Genomic DNA, 18,436 nt, shown 5'->3' with positions numbered 1-18,436 from the left:
TCCCGGAAAATGTACTGTTCCCGCACAATAAACTTTTATAATTATGCCTAAACTATTTAATCTATTTTGATAAAATTTGGTATGGCAATACTTTCAGTCTCGGGAAAGGACAACCTATGGGATACTTTTTATCCCGGAAAATATACGGTTCCCGCACAATAAACTTTTACGATTTTCGCCTATTTAATCTATTTTGATGAAATTTGGCATAGAGATTGGAGATACTAATTTGAATCTGGGACAAGGAATATTTTTTGTCCCGAAAAAATGTGCGGTTCCCACACAATATACTTTTCTGATTTGCGCGTAAACGACTCAATCGATGACCGATGTACGGAAACAACTATTTAAACTAAAGTCCACGCGGACGAAGTCAGCTAGTAATATCATAAAATCACAGGTTAAGAGGAGTCCACACCACCGTTTTTCCATACAAACGTTGTCCCCTGTTCCCTCCCTGGATAATGCCGGTAGAGTTATGATTTTTTTCCTGAATATCTATGGCCACTATTAGCATGTCCCTATGTTTTCTTTTTTTCATAATTTTATTATTAAAAAAGATATGAACGTCCAAAAAACCCAAAAAAATGGCCAGATTTTCCTCTGTGTTCAAACACCCAGAAAACAAAAGTGGCTAAAATATACAAAAAAAGTAAAACATAGGAACACAGCTCAAGCCTTTAATTCTTAATGAAAAAAGTACTTAAATCGGTTAAGTTATGGAGAAGGAATCAGCGGACAACGAATCGAAGATTTTCTGCTCTTTTATTAGAACTTTTGTCGTGTTGTCTCTATCGCGCTCTGCGGTGGGAGACTTGAGATTGGTGAGACAGCAATACATTTTCAAATACCTATTTTCAATTTGTCTCGCCCCTGGTGTATCCTCTTAATAATAACCTAAGTTACTTTTTAATAGTGTCCGACCGAAACTGATTTTTCAGCCGAAACCGAAACCGAACTTTCGGCCTCACTCTTAGTTTCGGCCGAAACCGAAACCGAAACTTGGTAAAATATTCAAAATTACGATTATTTACTGAAATTTATTGATTTTTAACCGACTTCCAAAAAACGAGGAGGTTATATATTCGGTTGTGGATATATTTTGTTTTTGTATGTTCGACCACTACTCCGCCGTTTGTGAACCGATTTTCAAAATTTTTGTTTTGTTATATTAGGTTTCACTCCAATTTGGTCCCATTTTCACAAAAGTGGTGATCAATGAGTAATCGAGGGAACTCCTCAAAATTTACATGGAAACATATGGTGATTTTGGTTTTATAAGAAGCATCCTAAGCATATGCTACCAAAACGCAAGATTTTGTACCAAGGTATACTATGGTTCCGAAGATACTAAGAGAACTCCGGATTCCTTATAGATACAAGTTTGGGGGTTTAGGCGTTGTTTTAAGAACTGAAAGCATATGCTACTATGCAAATTACATTCATCATCATCATCATCATCACTACCATGTCAGGGTCACCAATGTCACAACTCACATGGTTGTATATGGATACAATATACACACAGCACCATAAAATATCATCAGTCATCACGTTATGTCCTTATTTATTTGGTATATTTCAAAGCGATTTTAATACAAAAAAATATACTTAATGTCGTTTCATAATGTTGTTTCAAAATACATAATATTTCAAGTACCACAAAATTGAACATAAGTAACAAATTCAAACTTTACTCCAGAGCGTAAGGCACACATTTGGGTTGGACTGAAGGAAACGGGGCACTATGGAAAAAATACTTTAAAAACTCTTATTACCACCCTGTTTGAATATACCAATCGATAGGGGGCGATAAGGGGAGCAAAAAAGCTCAAATAAACTTTTCTCAAAAATCAACCCCTGTCGAAAGACAGGCCGAAATGTGACCCTCGTAAGCACGGAGAAAATACTTTAAAAAATTTGGACGAAAAAATTCAACCTCTTATAACCACCCCTTTTGAATACACCAATCGATAGGGGGCGCCAAGGGGAGTAAGAAAGCACAAATAAACTTTTCTAAAAATTAACCCACGGCCAGATACAGGCCGATATACGAACCTCGTTAGTATGGCGAAAATACTTAGAAAAATTTTGACAACAAAAATACAACCACCTATGACCACCCCTTTTTATTATACCAATCGATAGGGGGCACCAAGGGAAGCAAAAAAGCTCAGATAAACTTTTCTCAAAAATCAACCCCTGTCGAATGACAGGCCGAAATGTGACCCTTGTTAGTATGGCGAAAATACTTCAAAATGATGAAGATTGAGTACAGAAATAGTTGAGGTTTAGCCGGATTCGGAAAAAGGCACTTTTAGATAGGAAAAATTATTTATTACTTTTTAGTTCATATTAATATAAGGATGTTATTATTGTTTTTACCTTGGAAGTCGCTTTTAATTTTTTGTTAAAAATAATAATTAACATAAGTTACAATTTTTCAAAGTAAAGAAAAAGTAACACATTGATTTTTTTACTTTTTGCGACATTTCTTACCATAAATATTATTATTCTTAAGACTCGAATAACTTTTTGTACTATATTCCGTTTCTTTATACGATTCCAAGTTTAAGCGTTTCGTCTCATTCACAGCAAATCTGATTTTTATCTTCTGAACGCCCAATATTCGAGTTTTACCTTGATAAAACACATGTCCTAACTCCTGTCGGTGTAGTGTATGACAGATCGAAAAATATAGGCGAAAAAATTGTTAAGTTGACAGTTTTCACAGATATGCGTTTGGTTAGCTTATTTATCGTTTCTTGCTATTTGTTACTAAAACAACGTGACAAGGCTCAAAGATGATAAAAACGTATAAAAATCATCAATCAAACGTATAACGTAAACTTAGATTCATTAATCGCGATTAAATGAAGAATGTAAAATCTATTTGAAATAAAACGAGATAAACGCGTTCATTGTTCAATGAGAACTTAGTTTAATCAAACGTTTAAGTGTGATTGGTGAAATTCCCCTTAATGTATTATAACGAAGGATTACCCTGAGAAACAAGAGCAGAAGTTATTTGAAGTCATTTTATTTAGGTGCGATTCACCTAAGAAATAAAACGCGCTTAGTGTACACTAAATTGGTTCTACACGTATAAACGCGTTTATAGCACCAAATTGCATTTCACTAACATAAAGTTCACAACAAATCCGAGTTTTATCTTCAGAACGTCCAATGTTGCACGGTTAAACTTCATTAAAGCCGTTAAAGTCCTGCCAGTGTAGTGTCATGGCGAATCGAAAATCATAGACGAAAAAAATGATGCGTTTGGGTAGTTTATATATCGTTTCTTGCTTTTTTATTGATCCCCGTAGGAACGCGTTTAATGAGAACTAAGTTTTATAAAACGAAGTGGTGCGATCGGTGAAATCCTCCCTTAGACATACTACTGAACGACGTACTACTGAAAACAAAATCAATAATTGTAGTATATTATTTTTATGGGAGACATGGACACGACCGCGGTCGAAGTTCAAAACGAAATGACTAAGCAAACTTGCAGTTCACGTCACATTTTTTTTCCAGAAGGCGTTTTGCCACTAAACCTGAAAAATAAAATATACTGAGGGCCGCAAGAGTGAAGCTTACGGGGAAGTGGGCTAGATCAGATTCTAGCAGGGTAAGAACGGTCTAAGTCCTAAGAGATACCGTGTCCAAAAAAAAAAAGAGTGAGGCGAGATGATTTACTAGATAAATCTCACAAGATATATCCTAAGATATCTTATAATCTCACAGTCAAACAAAATTCTTAAGTAAATAAAGTTCACACACAATATAATCAATTTATCATAGCATTTACTAAATCGTTTGTTTGGGAAACATTGTTAAAATAGCACGTAATTTGCCAACAGTTATATATATTAAATAAGCCTGCTTTTATCGTAGAAATAAAATTCAATAATAAAATTTCGATAACAATAAGTTAAGACAATTTAATTAAAATAAAACGAAGTGCTAATTTTTGATTTGGGAGTATTCTGGAATACATAATCTCAAAACATGATTAAATAGATGGTGGCGAATTGAGCCAGGGCCTCGCTGGCAAGCAAGCTTGAGTTAACTGCGAAGTTTACCGAACGATGCATGAGTTTCGGTTTCGGCTATATTTTGGCCGAAACCGAAACTAAGGCCGAAACTAGATTTTTTAGCCGAAACGAGCCGAAACCGAAACCGAAAGTTCGGTCGGTCACTACTTTTTAAGATTTCGGACCCTTGTGAATAACCGGACGGACGTTCGCTTCAATAAAGGACTCCCAACAAACAAGTTTTTCAGTGTTTGTAATTTGTATGGACTACACACCATGGAAACCCGTCGCACAGTGGTCCAAATCGCAAAATCGTGGACATTCGCAAAAAAGTTCGATTTTGGTGTGAAAAAAAATAGTATCCGATAGATTTTAAGAGGAGTAACAATAAATCCTTATTAAGTTTTTTATAAAATGTATATTTAAGGTGAAAAAAAATAATTACGAAAATGTTGTATGGGAAAGAATCTATATTTTTTTTGCAAAAACTACTAAGTCATTCTGGTTCATTTTTGAAACAGACAGCAGACAGTTTCTTCTGGGAAGCTTATCAATTTTAGATTATAGATCACTTTCGAAATTATTCTAGGGATAGATTATAGATCACTTTCGAAATTATTCTAGGGAAACTGCAGAGCTGTATGTAAAGCTTTATCCGTGGTAATACATGCCTGCAAGTGTCTACAAACTCCTTATACATGATGGTGCTGATATTTGTAAGCATTTTGGCTTTGTTCCAATTGGCTATTTGAGTGAAGAAGCTTCAGAGGCAAGGAATAAAGAATTTAGAAATACTAGAGAGATGCATACTAGAAAGACGAGTCGAGCAGAAACTAATGAAGATTTGTTGCACAACTTTTTAATAAGCTCTGATCTGTTGTTTGCTTGCTTGATCTGAAGTTGTCTAAAAAAATAAACACCAAGATTTTCATCCAGACACAGTCGACCTGTTGCTTGAAAGACCTCTTTTATCAGAAGATTACGAAGAAAGTGAAGTTGGTCATTACAAGGCGATGATAGCATTGGAGATCCACGATGTTTGTAAAGCACATTGGTTTAATTGATTATGATTTATTATTGTTTATTTATAAGTTTCATTTGAAATTATTTGAGTTATTAGTGTGTGTAACAATTTTTATTTTATTATAATTACAATAGTCAGTAGTTCATTTTAGTTTAATTTTGTTTTTGCTATCCATGTTTGTTTGCTTTTTAAGGACTCGTTTTGTATATATTATACCCATACAATTTTCGTATTTTTTTTTTGTTGGCTTAAAACATCATTTTTGTACAAAACTTATAAAGGATTTATTTTTACTCTTTAGGAAATCTATCGAATAGTATTTTTTTCCATGCCTATAAAGTTAGTAAAATTATTTCAAAATTTTGAACCCCTATACTGCTTTTACAGCTGCACGTAAATTTTCGTAATTTTTTTTCTAAACCTTAAATACCACTAGAACTTTACTTGTTTCAAAAATGAACCAGAATGACTTAGTAGTTTTTGCAAAAACTCTATTTATAGATTCTTTCCCATACAACATTTTCGTAATTATTTTTTTTCACCTTAAATATACATTTTTATAAAAAAACTTAATAAGAATTTATTGTTACTCCTCTTAAAATCTATCGGATGGTATTTTTTTCCAAACCAAAATCGAACTTTTTTGCGAATGTCCACTATTTTGCGATTTCGGACCACTGTGCGTCGGGCGGGTTTGGGACACTTATGTGGACAATTTTTTTCTGGGAATATGACTGACTAGACTGATGACTGATGACTTACTGGGAATGTCATGACTCATGATTCAATGTTATTATTCGGTCCTCTATTCAGCTCCGCCGGCAAAGGACGCGAGTGCGGAGGCGTCACTATGCGATCCTCTTAACTCTTATCTGAAGGAGCACCGAGAGAGGATGGGAATTGGGAACCTCCCCGGCTTAGCCAGTCACGGCGCCGACGGGAACTCTTGAGTTTACCGAAGTGTTCCCTTATTAAGTCTGATCCCTTACAGACCGGTTGGTCGTGGAGGGTGTCCTAGATAGATCCAGGACACTCTCTGGTCGGCGGCTAATGGTAAACCGTAGGTGGTTTTAGTGGCTGGCGCATCTCATCGGCCAGTCTATGGGACTACGTGCTTCAGCTTAACTGACACATGCCCACCCCGGGGCATCCATAGAGCATTTCCTAAACTAATATCAACCTTAGCACCTAAGTCCTAAAGAGTTCCAAATGAGTTGTTGACTTGATCACGGTAATATTATAATGTGGTCTAATTACCATAGTCATGAGGTGATTGTGTGATAATTCAGTATGATAATACATAATTACAGTTATTTACAAACTTTACAAACAAGGATTTAACAATGGTGTAGGTAAATGTAGTACATGGAAATGGTTCTTACGAGATTTCTCTACCGATTTGCACGAAAGGACCGGCTTAGCTGAACAGGACTTGCCCATGGAGTAAATATTTGAAAAGACCCAGAAGAGTTAAAGGGAAAGCAATTTGAAGGGTTAGGAACGCAAGGGAAGCACAGGAGTTAGAAGATTACTTATCCTTTTTTGCACATTTCACTTACTATCATGCTCAGTAGAAACTTTGGGATCATGCAATTTTTATTAATTTAATTATGTTTTTTTTTATAAAGTGAAATAATAAAAGAGACCATGACCAAGGAAGTAAATCTAAAAATTGTGATTAAATAAAAAGTGACAACAACATTAATGATCCTTTTGTAAAGAGCTTTTAATATTTTAGATTTCTTTTATGATAAATCTGTAGAGGAAACAGCAGTATTGCAGTAGCTTGATGATAACGGCACACTCAGATAAGCAAGAAAAGTTTATGATAACATTGACCCTATTGTACATTTTACTTATCAGTTAAAAGAATCCATACTTATATTATCCCTTCATTTTTCTATTCATAGTTTTTAATAATATTTGTTATTGTCGTTATTTACTTAAAAAAATAATGGATTTTTTCGAAACCGGTCGTGTATTTAACAATTTTGTAATAAATATATTAAAAAAAAGTGGAATAAGTGCAAGGAAAGTGTATAATTATTTAATTAAATAAAAAAATAATCGGCTAAGCTGGCACACAAATACCTCTACTAAAGTACTAAAGTTTGTAGGTAGTTGGAAAACATTACAATGCAATTGCTAAATTGCTTAATTAAATAATGAGTGCAACGCAGTTCTAGTTGCGCGGTCCTATTTATATTTATTATTATTCGATTAAGCAAATTTTACTTACGCTTTGTTGAGTGTGATCGTTTTCAAAACATAATCTCTGTGTGGCTCCAAAAATAAATCTCCACCTTGGTGGATCCGTTTTCCACCGAAGGGAGAATTTTTCTGCTGTGTATACCGCGAACAGAAATATATTTTATCGCTTGTATTCGGCACAAATAATTCGAGTTTCGTAAATAACTGCGAGGTTTCAACTTCGTGTAACTCATAATTAGGATATATCACATCACATTTATCACCCCTGGAGCCTTCGGTAGGGGTTAAGCTCCAGGAATTATGACCTAAAAAATCACTACCGCGCACCAATAATAAATATTTACACTTTACATCTAAGCACGACTTTTCTTTAATTTCTAAAGACACTATCCATGGCTCGACTGACACATTTTCCGCGACCTGAACTTGGAACACGATGCAAAATAATATCCCACAAGTCCGTAACACATTTATCACTCGTGCCATTGTTTGAGAAGATCGCAGCAAAAAGAAAACAGGAGATACATCTACAACGACATGTTTCCCATAATTGACACTTCGGCGGCAAATGGCAATTGTTGCCGGAACTGCAGTAATTCAAGAAAAGTGTTGTCATATCCGGCGCATTGAACCAATATATTTTTTGTTTTGTAAAACGTTTTTATGATTATTATATTTAATTTCTATGAATCAACTCTTTTTTATTTAAACATGTTTAATAAAGTTTACAGTTTACACATGCGGGGCTTATTATTTAATTTTAAGCGTTTTTTTTTGTAACAGCTGTGTTTGACGTTCATTTATTATCTGTGATCGATTGTTAGGGGCGGATTATTTTTAACATCTGTGCCATTTGGCATGAAAAGTCAAAAATCAGTGTGTTGGCTCAATTTATGTAAAATTATATTTTAGGTCAATTTATCGTTACAATGAGGCTCAAAACTTAACCAAAAGCCATGAAATTAGGTAAAATATATTAAATTAATACCAAAACAATAAAATCCGGTGGTCCTTTGTTCGGAAGCGTTTTCGGGCCATCATGCAAAATTTTTTGTTTTAAGTGAAATTTTGTATGGAATTTGTGAATATGGAAGAGAGAGAAGCAGGAGACGGGGCCGCGGCGGGAGAATGCGATCGGTCTCCGAAAAAATACAGCTGGGCGGAGGTACGGCAGGCCGTCCACGACTTGAGGAAAGAGCTATCCTCTTTGTCGACGATGGTACCGATGGCCTTCTCCTTTAGAAAACTCGATAGCGGTAAAATGAGAATATACTTTTTAAGAACGCCTCAGAATGGATGGGAAATAACTTTGCTGTATACAGATATTATGCCAAGTGAAAATGCTACCAACTCAAGGTAAGTGTTTTATTTATAAATTCGTTCACTTGAATCCTCACTGTAAATAGCATTTATCAATGAAAATGTCAATGAACTGGTGTCAATGCTTTACATCTAATAATTATTGCAAAATATATTTCTGGCACTTTGCTAGTTTACAAAATTAATGTTTACATTAACAATACAATTATTTTTCACCACTTCCTGATAAAGTGCCGGATAGCTATCCACAACTTATTTGACAGGTTCTCCATACTTTATCTGCCTATCTGGCACTTTATCACTGTTAAAACGTGCCCTTAATTCATCAAGCCCCATACAGCCACCGGTGACCGAGACACAATAGAAATTCTATTGTGTCTCGTTTTTCCACGATCAACGGGTTAAAGTAACAATGCAACTGTATTCTTAATTGGTGATAAAAGAGAACAAGTTTAAATGCAAAGCCCATTCTTAAATGATTTCATGCACTTTTTGCAGGTTAGATTGGAAACCACTGATTGAGTCGAACATAGCTCTCGGTGTATCATCAGGAAAGTGGTCAAGAGAAGAACAGCTTTTGTGGGAGAGGCAAAGAGTTGCCGCCTGGGGTATTGCCTCCTATGAATTACATCCTACATCTGGCAGAGTCCTCTTTCCTTGTGCCTCATCACTGTTTGTTGCTGAAGAAGGTCCCAATCAGGTGAGGATATAATGTCTTATGCTTCTTATGGAGATTGGGCAGGGTTCTATACAACTACAGTGAGCTAAAAATGAGGTTTTTGGAGTCTGAATGTCAATAGATTTATTGCTGTAACGTTTGTATTTGGATTTAAATTTAAGTATTAGGATGTCCAATCATATATTAGGATTTTTAGGACTCAACCAAATGACAATTTTAGTTACACTTTAACAAAAAACATACCATAAACTAAGTTGCATAATATTATACCAATGCTAAAAAGATGCATTGGCATTGTTCATATTATTAAATAGTTTTTTTTAAGTGACTTTTAATTCTGCTAAATTTTTCTCTCTCCATAGTATAGTCTATGTCCATGCTGAATCATTTTAAATTCGGTTGATAAGTTTTAACTAAAAAGTAATTTAAAGAAAAAATTAACTTCATTTTATATAATCTGTCTGCACGTCTCCCGTATGCACCCGAACATATGCATGTCTAGTTTCGGAGTGGCTACGGACTGGTTGGTGTTATAGAGACCGACCTAAAAAAAGGTGGGGCGATGAACTGGATGTGTTCGACAAAGAGTAACATCACAAGATTGTGAAATGGGAAAAATAAAAGAGGAGAGGCCTTTGCCCAGCAGTGGGAGACAGTGGGCCAGTAATAATAATAATTTAATCTGTTTGTTTTCAGTCTCCACCTCTAGTCCCTCGATCTCTTAGCACTGGTTGGGGAGCACCACTAACGCCTGCGATGTGTCCGTCCATGCCTTCACTGGTAGCTCATGCTGCAAGAGGCGATATTTGGCTAGCTGGAGACTCGTTAAGAAGACCAGTGCGGCTAACTTATGCATGCAAAGGGAGAGATGAAAGGTAATACATAAAACAAGTTATTCAATTGTCAATTTTACATTTTGACAACAAATAATGCTAAGGGCGTTTGGTGCGTTAAGCGTGCGCTCTGGGCGGTCACTGGCTTGTTTCATGTCATCCCATAGAGCAGCACTACGTTGAGGCGGGTCAGCAGTCGCGATTACTTTGGCGCGCGCACGGCGCTGGCGGCCGCGCCGGGCACACGCTCAACACAGCGAACGCCCTAATAGTTGTTCGTGAAATTGCTTATCAGTTATTTACTTTATTCAAATCTGGGTTCTTTATCAGATTCCGCAACTAAAGATTATCATCACACACTAGATGTTTTATAAACTATCTTTACTCTACAACTTACTTTAACCCAACTGTGCACATCAGTTATGTTAAAGTAAGTTATTTGTAGATTTAATGAAGAAAAAAGAAGAGGAATTAATCCTTCAAGCCCCATACAAGCACAGACAACAATAGAATACAATAGCATTTCCAAGAATCCCCCTCGAAGGATTATTATTCATAAGGGCTTCAGTCCTTACCTCTACTGTTATCTACAGTATGCACAATAGGAATCAGTTAAAGGCAGCTAAAGATTTAAATCTGAGTATATTGGTTTGTAATAGTACTTGTCCATAACGCCTTAACAAGGATTGACCACATAATAATGATATTGAATGGTGATGACTGATGACTGATGAATGGTAACTTTTACAGACTTGCTGATGATCCCTGCCAGGCTGGTGTACCATGCTATGTCACTCAGGAGGAGTTCTCTAGATACACGGGGATTTGGTGGCAGCCAAAACGCGAGGGTGAGCATCTTTACTTTTCTAATAGACTTCTAAAAAGGGGATGTTCTTACTTTAACTATGTTCTTATCTGACTTCTATGTTAGACTGAATTATTATTTTATCATAAAACTATTATGATACTAACGGCCTGTTTCATCACTTCCTGATAAGGCTATCCACAACTCAACTTGACAGATTATGGAGCATCTGTCAGATAAGTTGTGGATAGCATTATAAGGAAGTGGTGAAACAGGCCCTAAGAGTGCATTGAAACCATATCAAAAACTTTATTAGTTCATAAGAGTACTCAGCTTAATGATCACGAAAGAAGCTCTAGATTATAATAATTAAAATCTATTAACAAACATTTTCTTTCAGCTGATGTGTTCCGGATAGTGTATGAGGAGGTAGACGAGAGTGATGTAAAGATATTCAGTTTCCCATCCTCGCAGAGTACCAGCGGGGAGGTAGAGGAGTTCAGGTTTGTTGACGGTTCTACTAGATTCATATACAGAATATATCATGTTGTAGCATCTTAAGTTTATAAGTGCTTCAAAGTTTAAAACTATTAAATAGTTGATGGAATCAGGCGTTTGTTATTATTTTTAGCAATTTTCCGCGAAATAAACTTCCACCTTCAAGTAAATGTGTGATTGGTTATGTGGTCGGTGGTTATTTTTCAACCTCCAAACATTATTCTTCTTTGACATACGAGGTGTAAAATAATAAAAATATTTATTTAATGTCTTGTTAACATTGCAGGTTTCCCAGAGCTGGCACACCGAACGCGCGGTCGACGCTGAAGATGGTGACGTTCAGACTGCAGCGAGTGACTGCCACCACCGTCCTCGACTACTACCACGAGGGCAGCTCTGACAACATGGGTATGAGTATTAATACATCATCACCCCTAACAAGCCTTTGAATCCATTGTGGACGATTTATACAGAATTTTCAGAGCGAAGTAACCACTCTTCAAATACTGGGGTGCCTGGCACAATATTTTAAATGTCCGTATAGTTTCCAAAGCATATTCATACGCAACAGAGTGGGCCTAATCCAGAGTAATTGAATAGCTTAATACGTCGGGAGCCATCCATATGCAGGTGTCCTCACGATGTTTTCCTTCACCGTATATGTACTTGAGATCTAAAAATGTCTAATTAGTAGGACCCAAAAAAAAAGTTTTGTCTTTGAATGATTTGCTTCCGTGCTGGTATCAGATGACATTTCAAAAAACAATTAATGTATGAGCAATACATCAAATGTTTTAATGGCTAGTGTATGTTATTAACGAGTAAATAATACTTCCAGCTGTATCAGACTCGAACAACGAGTGCCTAGAGGTGACGGACATCCGGTGGTACGAGATGAGGCATCCGCTGGACGAGGCCTTCCGCTGGTTCGAGTACCTCGCCAGGGTCGGCTGGACGCCGTGTGGACAGTAGTGAGTCAAATATTTATACAAGTTATGGAACAATGCAATGTGATAACTGATAATACTTTAGGGTGTGTATGTGTTCCTTATATAGAGTTCACTGAGAAAGTAGCAGCACTGAATGAGCAAATTTGTGATTTGTATGTGCAAGCGCCCGTGCATCATGGATTTTCCCATACAAAGGTGAAAGGGGACACATACACACCCTAAAGTAATATCACTTAGTTTTCTTATACCGTGCATACTGGCATGACGCCCGTAGCACCGTTGCGCCTAAACTCGATTATCGCGCGGAAACCGTACATTTTTCCTGGATAAAAAGTAGCCTATGTCCTTTCCCAGGACTCAAAATATTTATAATCTAATCTATGTTACAAAAGATCGCAAACGCTCAGCGAGCGAAAAAATAACTCACAACGCGTTGTGGTCACAGAATAATTCGTGTTATGGCTTTAATGAAAACGCGTACAACGCGTTGTGGCAATCATAGAAACACCAAATAGATGAAATAAAGAAATTCGTGTCGTGGCCGACGTGCTATTTGATACCAATGCGTCGTGGCAATGAAGAAAAGCCATGACGCGTATGGAATATTATTTGATTATGGCACACACTACTTTCCGATCGAAGAATCGAAGAAATTGATTCATAGACCTACGTTATTTGGTCGTTTTATGTCAACCCTATATTAATCGTGGTCTGTCAGTTGAGTTTCACGTAATATGACCTAATCGCGTAGGTACGTGATGACGTACCTACGCGATTTGGTCATATTACGCAATGATGAAATACTCAAACCAGATATGTTACTACCGCGCGCGTTGTGAAGCTTCAAATACGGCCCAATTGGGCCGTCTGTTGTTTAGTCTGCATCGAGCGTAGTCACGAATGTGCCGCGTCTTGTCTTACCTAAATAAATTGAAAATGACGTCGTGCGTGTATCGAAAATGTACCAATTATGACTCGAAAGTAAACAAAACACCTGCCTGCCTAGCATACGCCAACGAGATATCTCACTCTCGAGTTAATTAAAAACTACTCGTCTCATAATGTCAAAATCTCGACATCATCTCGACAAAACTCTATGAAAATGTGTTATTTCGATGATAGATCTACGCGAGAAATAATGTTTGTCAGGCTAGGGTCAATAGAGATGAAGAGACAAACCATCAAACATCGAGAAAACATGTAGAGTGAGATATCTCGTTGGCGTATGCTAGGCAGGATGGAATTTCTTACCACATCTCTTATCTCTTGATTGCAATAAATATCTCGATTATTTACATTTTCAATTATTTTTTCGAACAATCTGGAAAAAATCTAATTTTCGTCATAGCTGCGCCATAAGTTTAAAAACACCGCTTTGCGGCGATGTAGAGGTGACACGGTAACGTCACTGGCTAGTGGTTACGTCGCGATGGCGTCCCGGTGAGTTATGGCTCTAACGCGACCAAATTACTTAGGTCCGTCATCTGCAAGTCAACTTCTCTGATAGTACATAATCCGACGTGTACTAATCACGTGTGGTGTCGGCAGCGTGTGGGCGCAGCTGCTGGACCGCAAGCAGCAGAGGCTGGAGCTGGTGCTTATACCGCTGAGCGAGTTCTCCGCGCCCGCCGGCTACCCCGCCGCGCCCGACCACCTCGCGCCACGGACCGACGACGACTGGCGGCCGAGCGACCAGGTAGGTGATAGGAGATAGCTTGCTATAAACCAGTGTCTTTCAACTTGTGGGCCGTGAACGCCACGCGAAAGCAAGGCGAAATAAACTAAAGGCGGGCCGCAGACCTTACACTCGTACCCTAGAAGCCCAACGATAGGCTATTTTCTTAGGTTTTTTTCTAAGGTAATTAAAATAACTCTCAAAAATAGAAACATCGGTGAAAGAATGACTCTGATATCTTAAAAACTCTCAAAGATATAACAATTCGAAAATCACATAAAATTAACCCACCCAAAACGTTCCATACAAAATTTTCATTATCATTTAACTTGTTTTTTCAAAGTTACAACAAAACAAAACTAATATTGCTTTAAATTAGACTTATTTTTCAGTCTTGAGTCTAGATTCAACAATAAAGATTGAAATTCAGTAGCTACCTATTGAGATCTCCTTATCTTATTATGTAATAAAAAATAAATAAAAGCAAATATAATAAAAAATATGGTACTTAGATAATCAGTCTGATTGTCGCCTCTTCACATTAAAAATTTGTGAAGTGTCATCAACAAAAAGTACTATCTCATGTTTATCTTTAACAAGATAAGGTAAATCATTTATATAGATGAGAAAAAGAAAAGGGCCTAAAATGGACCCATGTGACACACCTGGTTTTATTTTGGTTCCATTAGACCTTATAACTTCCACAACTTATAACTTCCACAACAGAGTTAACATAGGAGCTGGAAATGTTCCATTATTCAAATGATCCTCGTAAGGCGGGTCCACACCAAGCGAGTCGCCGCGGCCGAGGCCCGCCGCGCGCGGAAGCGAGTAGCCGCGGCCGACGCGGACGGGCGTACACAGCAAGGTTGCCTCGCTCGAACAGCCCGAGCCGCTCAGTTGAGCACAAAGACACGATGGTACCAAAACATGTGACGTCCACACTGCGCGCGGCAATCGACTGAGGCGCCTTTGAGCATTTCAAAAAACCGACACCACTCGGCTCGGACGCGCGCGCGCTCGCCTGAGCGTGAGCATGCGCCCCTCTCGAGCGAACAACGTCCACACCAAGCAAGCGTACGGCGCATGCCGCGCGAGGCGGGCCGCGGCCGAGGCGGCTCGCTTGGTGTGGACCCGCCTATCCGAGTGACCCATTGCACAGATCAAGTTCGGAGAGTCCCTATCATTTCTTTACTGGGCCCTGCTTCTCCTACAGTTTCGTGAAACGTGAGCCTTCTGTCAGCGATATTGAATTCATAGTCTGGGATGGCCTTAGGATCGAAAGGAGAAATTCCGCTTCCTCAAAATCCTGCTAGAGTTTGCAGGAGTGGCAGCTCTAAGCCAAGCTCTTCCTATCAATGTAGCGACGTTGTATCGTGATATCTTCTTTTGTGGATTTGTGCGCATAAATTGATTAGTCTCTTGGTTAAAGAATGACTTGAAAGGTTTGTAAACCGCATGGTCAAGTGGTTGTAACACGGATGTCGTGTGACTTGGGAGGCACAGTAGAATAACTCCATGTTTTTCGGCCTCTTCTAGCATATCAATCGCGCTTGAATGAGACGTATGACCATCCAGTATTAGTAAAACTTTTCCTTCGGGCTTATTAGCAATAAAATGATCCAGCAGCCACTTCCTGAAAAGCTGCTTGTTGATATAAGCGGACTTTTTGTTCATGTATATTTTAGAGCCCTGTGGTAAACCTTCGCTAAATTCAAGTTTTTTATTCACGCCTTTGATGATACTCTACCAAAGCAGCTTCTAAATAATTTTTTGTCCCATTTTCGTTCCCCGGTTTTCGTTTGTATTTTTGGGGCATTTGACACTGAAACAAATACATTATTAAATAAGTTCTAACGGCAAACAGGTCAGCCGATGGAAAGCAATAGTAACCCATGGACACTCACAACATCAGTTGCAGGTGCATTGTCAACTTTTGACAATTAAAATACAATGGATGAAATGAGGAATAAAATGTATCAGTTCATCCTATTAATGTATGTTAATTATAGCTTTCTTGAAATAAGAATGATAAAAAGAGTCCAATTTGTATAGCATTTGCTCTATAAATTCATCATCCGTATTAACAAAAACCACCTCTAAACTTTTATAGGTATAAACTATAAAATTACAATATTTTCTGTTACTGCAGTAAAGTTGCCCTTGAACTTGATATTAATATTGTGTTTCTGCTTTTAAACATAACTTATTGTCATTGTAGATTAAGTATGGTACTGTAGTTGGACTTATAACTTGATGTCTAGTAGCATAGGGACACTTTATTTCAATTAATGTCTCTTCATTTAAAATACCATCAGGCGAAGCAGCCAAATAGGGCCTTTCTTCTGAATTAAGCACTCCACTTTCTGTCACATCTAACTCATATAAATTAATATACTGCTTTAATGCAACTTTTTCAATAATTATACCATGCATAATAGCTCTTGATAAAATATTTTCTTTTTCTAGTATTTGCATGGCATAACCATTTTTACTGGTTTCTTTCATACGGCATATAGTATGATATTACTAGCGGTCAAGCGACACTTTCTGTAAATAAACCATTTAGGATTATCTCGCTGACGCAAGTTTCACATTCTATTTCTTGAATTCTATTTAAAGATAATGTATTTAATTCTAGTTGCTCAAAAATTTTGTTGGTCACAGGTCCACAGTAATCATGGTCATTTTCAATCGCATATGGATTTGCAGGCACATATAGTTGTTTAAAGGGCTTTTGGGATTTGCAGTTAAGAATAATATTCCTCACTTTTTGGGTATATTCTAGAATATTAATTCTTTTTTTATATGGTTCGAATACAATATTCTCAATAGATTTTCTTTTGGATGGCAACTTGTGCGCTTTTAATGGACTGCCTGTAAAAATTTTTTTGGGCATATGGAAAGTTTGTAGTTTTTCTGTGGGTGCTTCTGTTTTCAGAAGAATTTTATCATTTATAAAATTTTCAAGTCCACAAACAACTACAGCCACATGTTTGCAGTGAGCACACACTCCACTACCAGCAACACATTCACAGTTGCACTCTAAAATCTCACCTTTTATACTTAATTTAACATTAGCTTCATACATAATTCTTTTCATTGAAGCTTTAATATATCCTTTAAAGTAGCATGAGTCACCAATAAATGCTGCTCTCAAAATATGTAGGAAGCGTGCTTCATATAATGATTTACCATCCTTTGGGTTCTTATGAAATCTGAAAGTGAAAAAAATGTAAAATTTATTTAGGTACATAATATCATTGTTAAATGATTTAGGTTTTTGTATCAGAATTAGTAAGAACTGTACTTAAAAGAATGAACTTACTGTAAGAAATAAAGGGTTATATGTTCCTTTGTAATTGGTGGTAGCTTCATACTGCTGTTGATGTCCCGATAAGCATGACTTTCTGGTAAAACCATTTTTGGATCATCATTTTCTTCTGCTTGAACAGCATCAAAATTCTGATTCCTGTCATATGCCTCAAGTCTGTAAAATAAATATTCACTTATTAAAGCCGCGAAGTACATTACATTTTGATGTCACCTAGATCATTAACAACCTTTAATCTATGATCATTAAGACGTCTAGGCTAATATTATAAGATGAAATAAAATTTATAACATGAAATTGAGGTTATGTTTACCTTTCAATTAGGTCTGCTTTTCTGCCCTTCAAAGATGCACCCCGTTCTCTTAATTTAGCTTTTAGGGCCTCTACATCCATGTGCTATACATTATAAAAACTAAATACTTATATAACTACAGTAATCACGTCGTACTTAAAGTTCAATTGTTATTCAAAACTAAAATTTCACAGTCACTAATGAAAATGATCACAACATATTATCGTCCTGTCGCATAAAACCTTCAAAAATCCTTTAGTAGTATTTGTTTACTACTAGACTATAAAATAAATGTAAAACGATGAGTAACACTCGAACAATGCTTTTGTTTATTGTTAATAATAATAATAATAAACATTTATTCAACATGTAAACACATTACACCACATTACAAAACAGAACATAGCAAAACAAAAAACAGAGAAAAAAAAACAATCAGACGGACATTATAATACACATTTTTAATATCTATCTGGGTACAAAACACAATGTAGTGTAATGCGAATGCTGCCGAAAAGGACCCCACTCAGGTGATGATCGCGGTATAGTACCTACACCGCGATCCCTGGTGTTCTGTGGAGCCTTGTTGTCGTTCGCTCGACAGATGCACACTGGCGTGCAAACTAATTAAGTAGAATAAAATAGTATATATAACAATCTTTATAAGTAAATGCATAATAATTAGATAAAATAGATATGCTCAAATAATTTGTATACTTACATAAACTGTACCTGGGCATTTTCAAAAAAATGTGTACCCCTGGTTTTTACCTTGTCC

At 36.8% G+C, this 18,436-nt stretch overlaps 3 protein-coding genes across 4 annotated transcripts in view; 1 reads left to right on the top strand and 2 right to left on the bottom strand.

Moving 5' to 3' along the window:
• The window catches only part of LOC121740278 (unextended protein-like), a 33,657-nt gene extending 25,824 nt beyond the window's left edge, over positions 1-7,833 (bottom strand). Inside the window, exon 1 of the mRNA XM_042132934.1 lies at positions 7,301-7,833. Coding sequence (XP_041988868.1) covers positions 7,301-7,758 — 458 coding nt within the window. The 5' untranslated portion in view covers positions 7,759-7,833. The remainder of the gene's footprint in view (positions 1-7,300) is intronic.
• Positions 7,834-8,113: 280 nt separating this feature from the next.
• Positions 8,114-18,436, top strand: part of LOC121725368 (dipeptidyl peptidase 9) — a 139,270-nt gene continuing 128,947 nt past the window's right edge. The window contains exons 1-8 of one of the 2 annotated variants that reach the window (XM_042112261.1): positions 8,114-8,628; positions 9,091-9,292; positions 9,968-10,146; positions 10,855-10,952; positions 11,310-11,412; positions 11,694-11,815; positions 12,246-12,378; positions 13,906-14,053. In XM_042112261.1, the coding sequence (XP_041968195.1) occupies positions 8,345-8,628; positions 9,091-9,292; positions 9,968-10,146; positions 10,855-10,952; positions 11,310-11,412; positions 11,694-11,815; positions 12,246-12,378; positions 13,906-14,053 (1,269 nt within the window). In that variant the 5' untranslated portion in view covers positions 8,114-8,344. The remainder of the gene's footprint in view (positions 8,629-9,090; positions 9,293-9,967; positions 10,147-10,854; positions 10,953-11,309; positions 11,413-11,693; positions 11,816-12,245; positions 12,379-13,905; positions 14,054-18,436) is intronic. The other variant, XM_042112260.1, reaches the window with a different exon arrangement.
• Positions 16,126-17,955, bottom strand: LOC121725370. Its single transcript, XM_042112263.1, has 3 exons — positions 17,680-17,955; positions 17,361-17,522; positions 16,126-17,250 (listed from the first exon to the last, which is right to left on the bottom strand). Exons 1-3 carry the CDS (start codon positions 17,757-17,759, stop codon positions 16,569-16,571), a joined length of 924 nt encoding a protein of 307 aa, XP_041968197.1. The 5' UTR covers positions 17,760-17,955; the 3' UTR covers positions 16,126-16,568.

The sequence above is a fragment of the Aricia agestis genome, chromosome 3 (assembly GCF_905147365.1).
Source record: "Aricia agestis chromosome 3, ilAriAges1.1, whole genome shotgun sequence".
In the NCBI taxonomy this organism is placed as follows: domain Eukaryota; kingdom Metazoa; phylum Arthropoda; class Insecta; order Lepidoptera; family Lycaenidae; genus Aricia; species Aricia agestis.
Note: the sequence above shows the minus strand (reverse complement) of the source record. Positions and strands in the feature narration are given on the sequence as shown.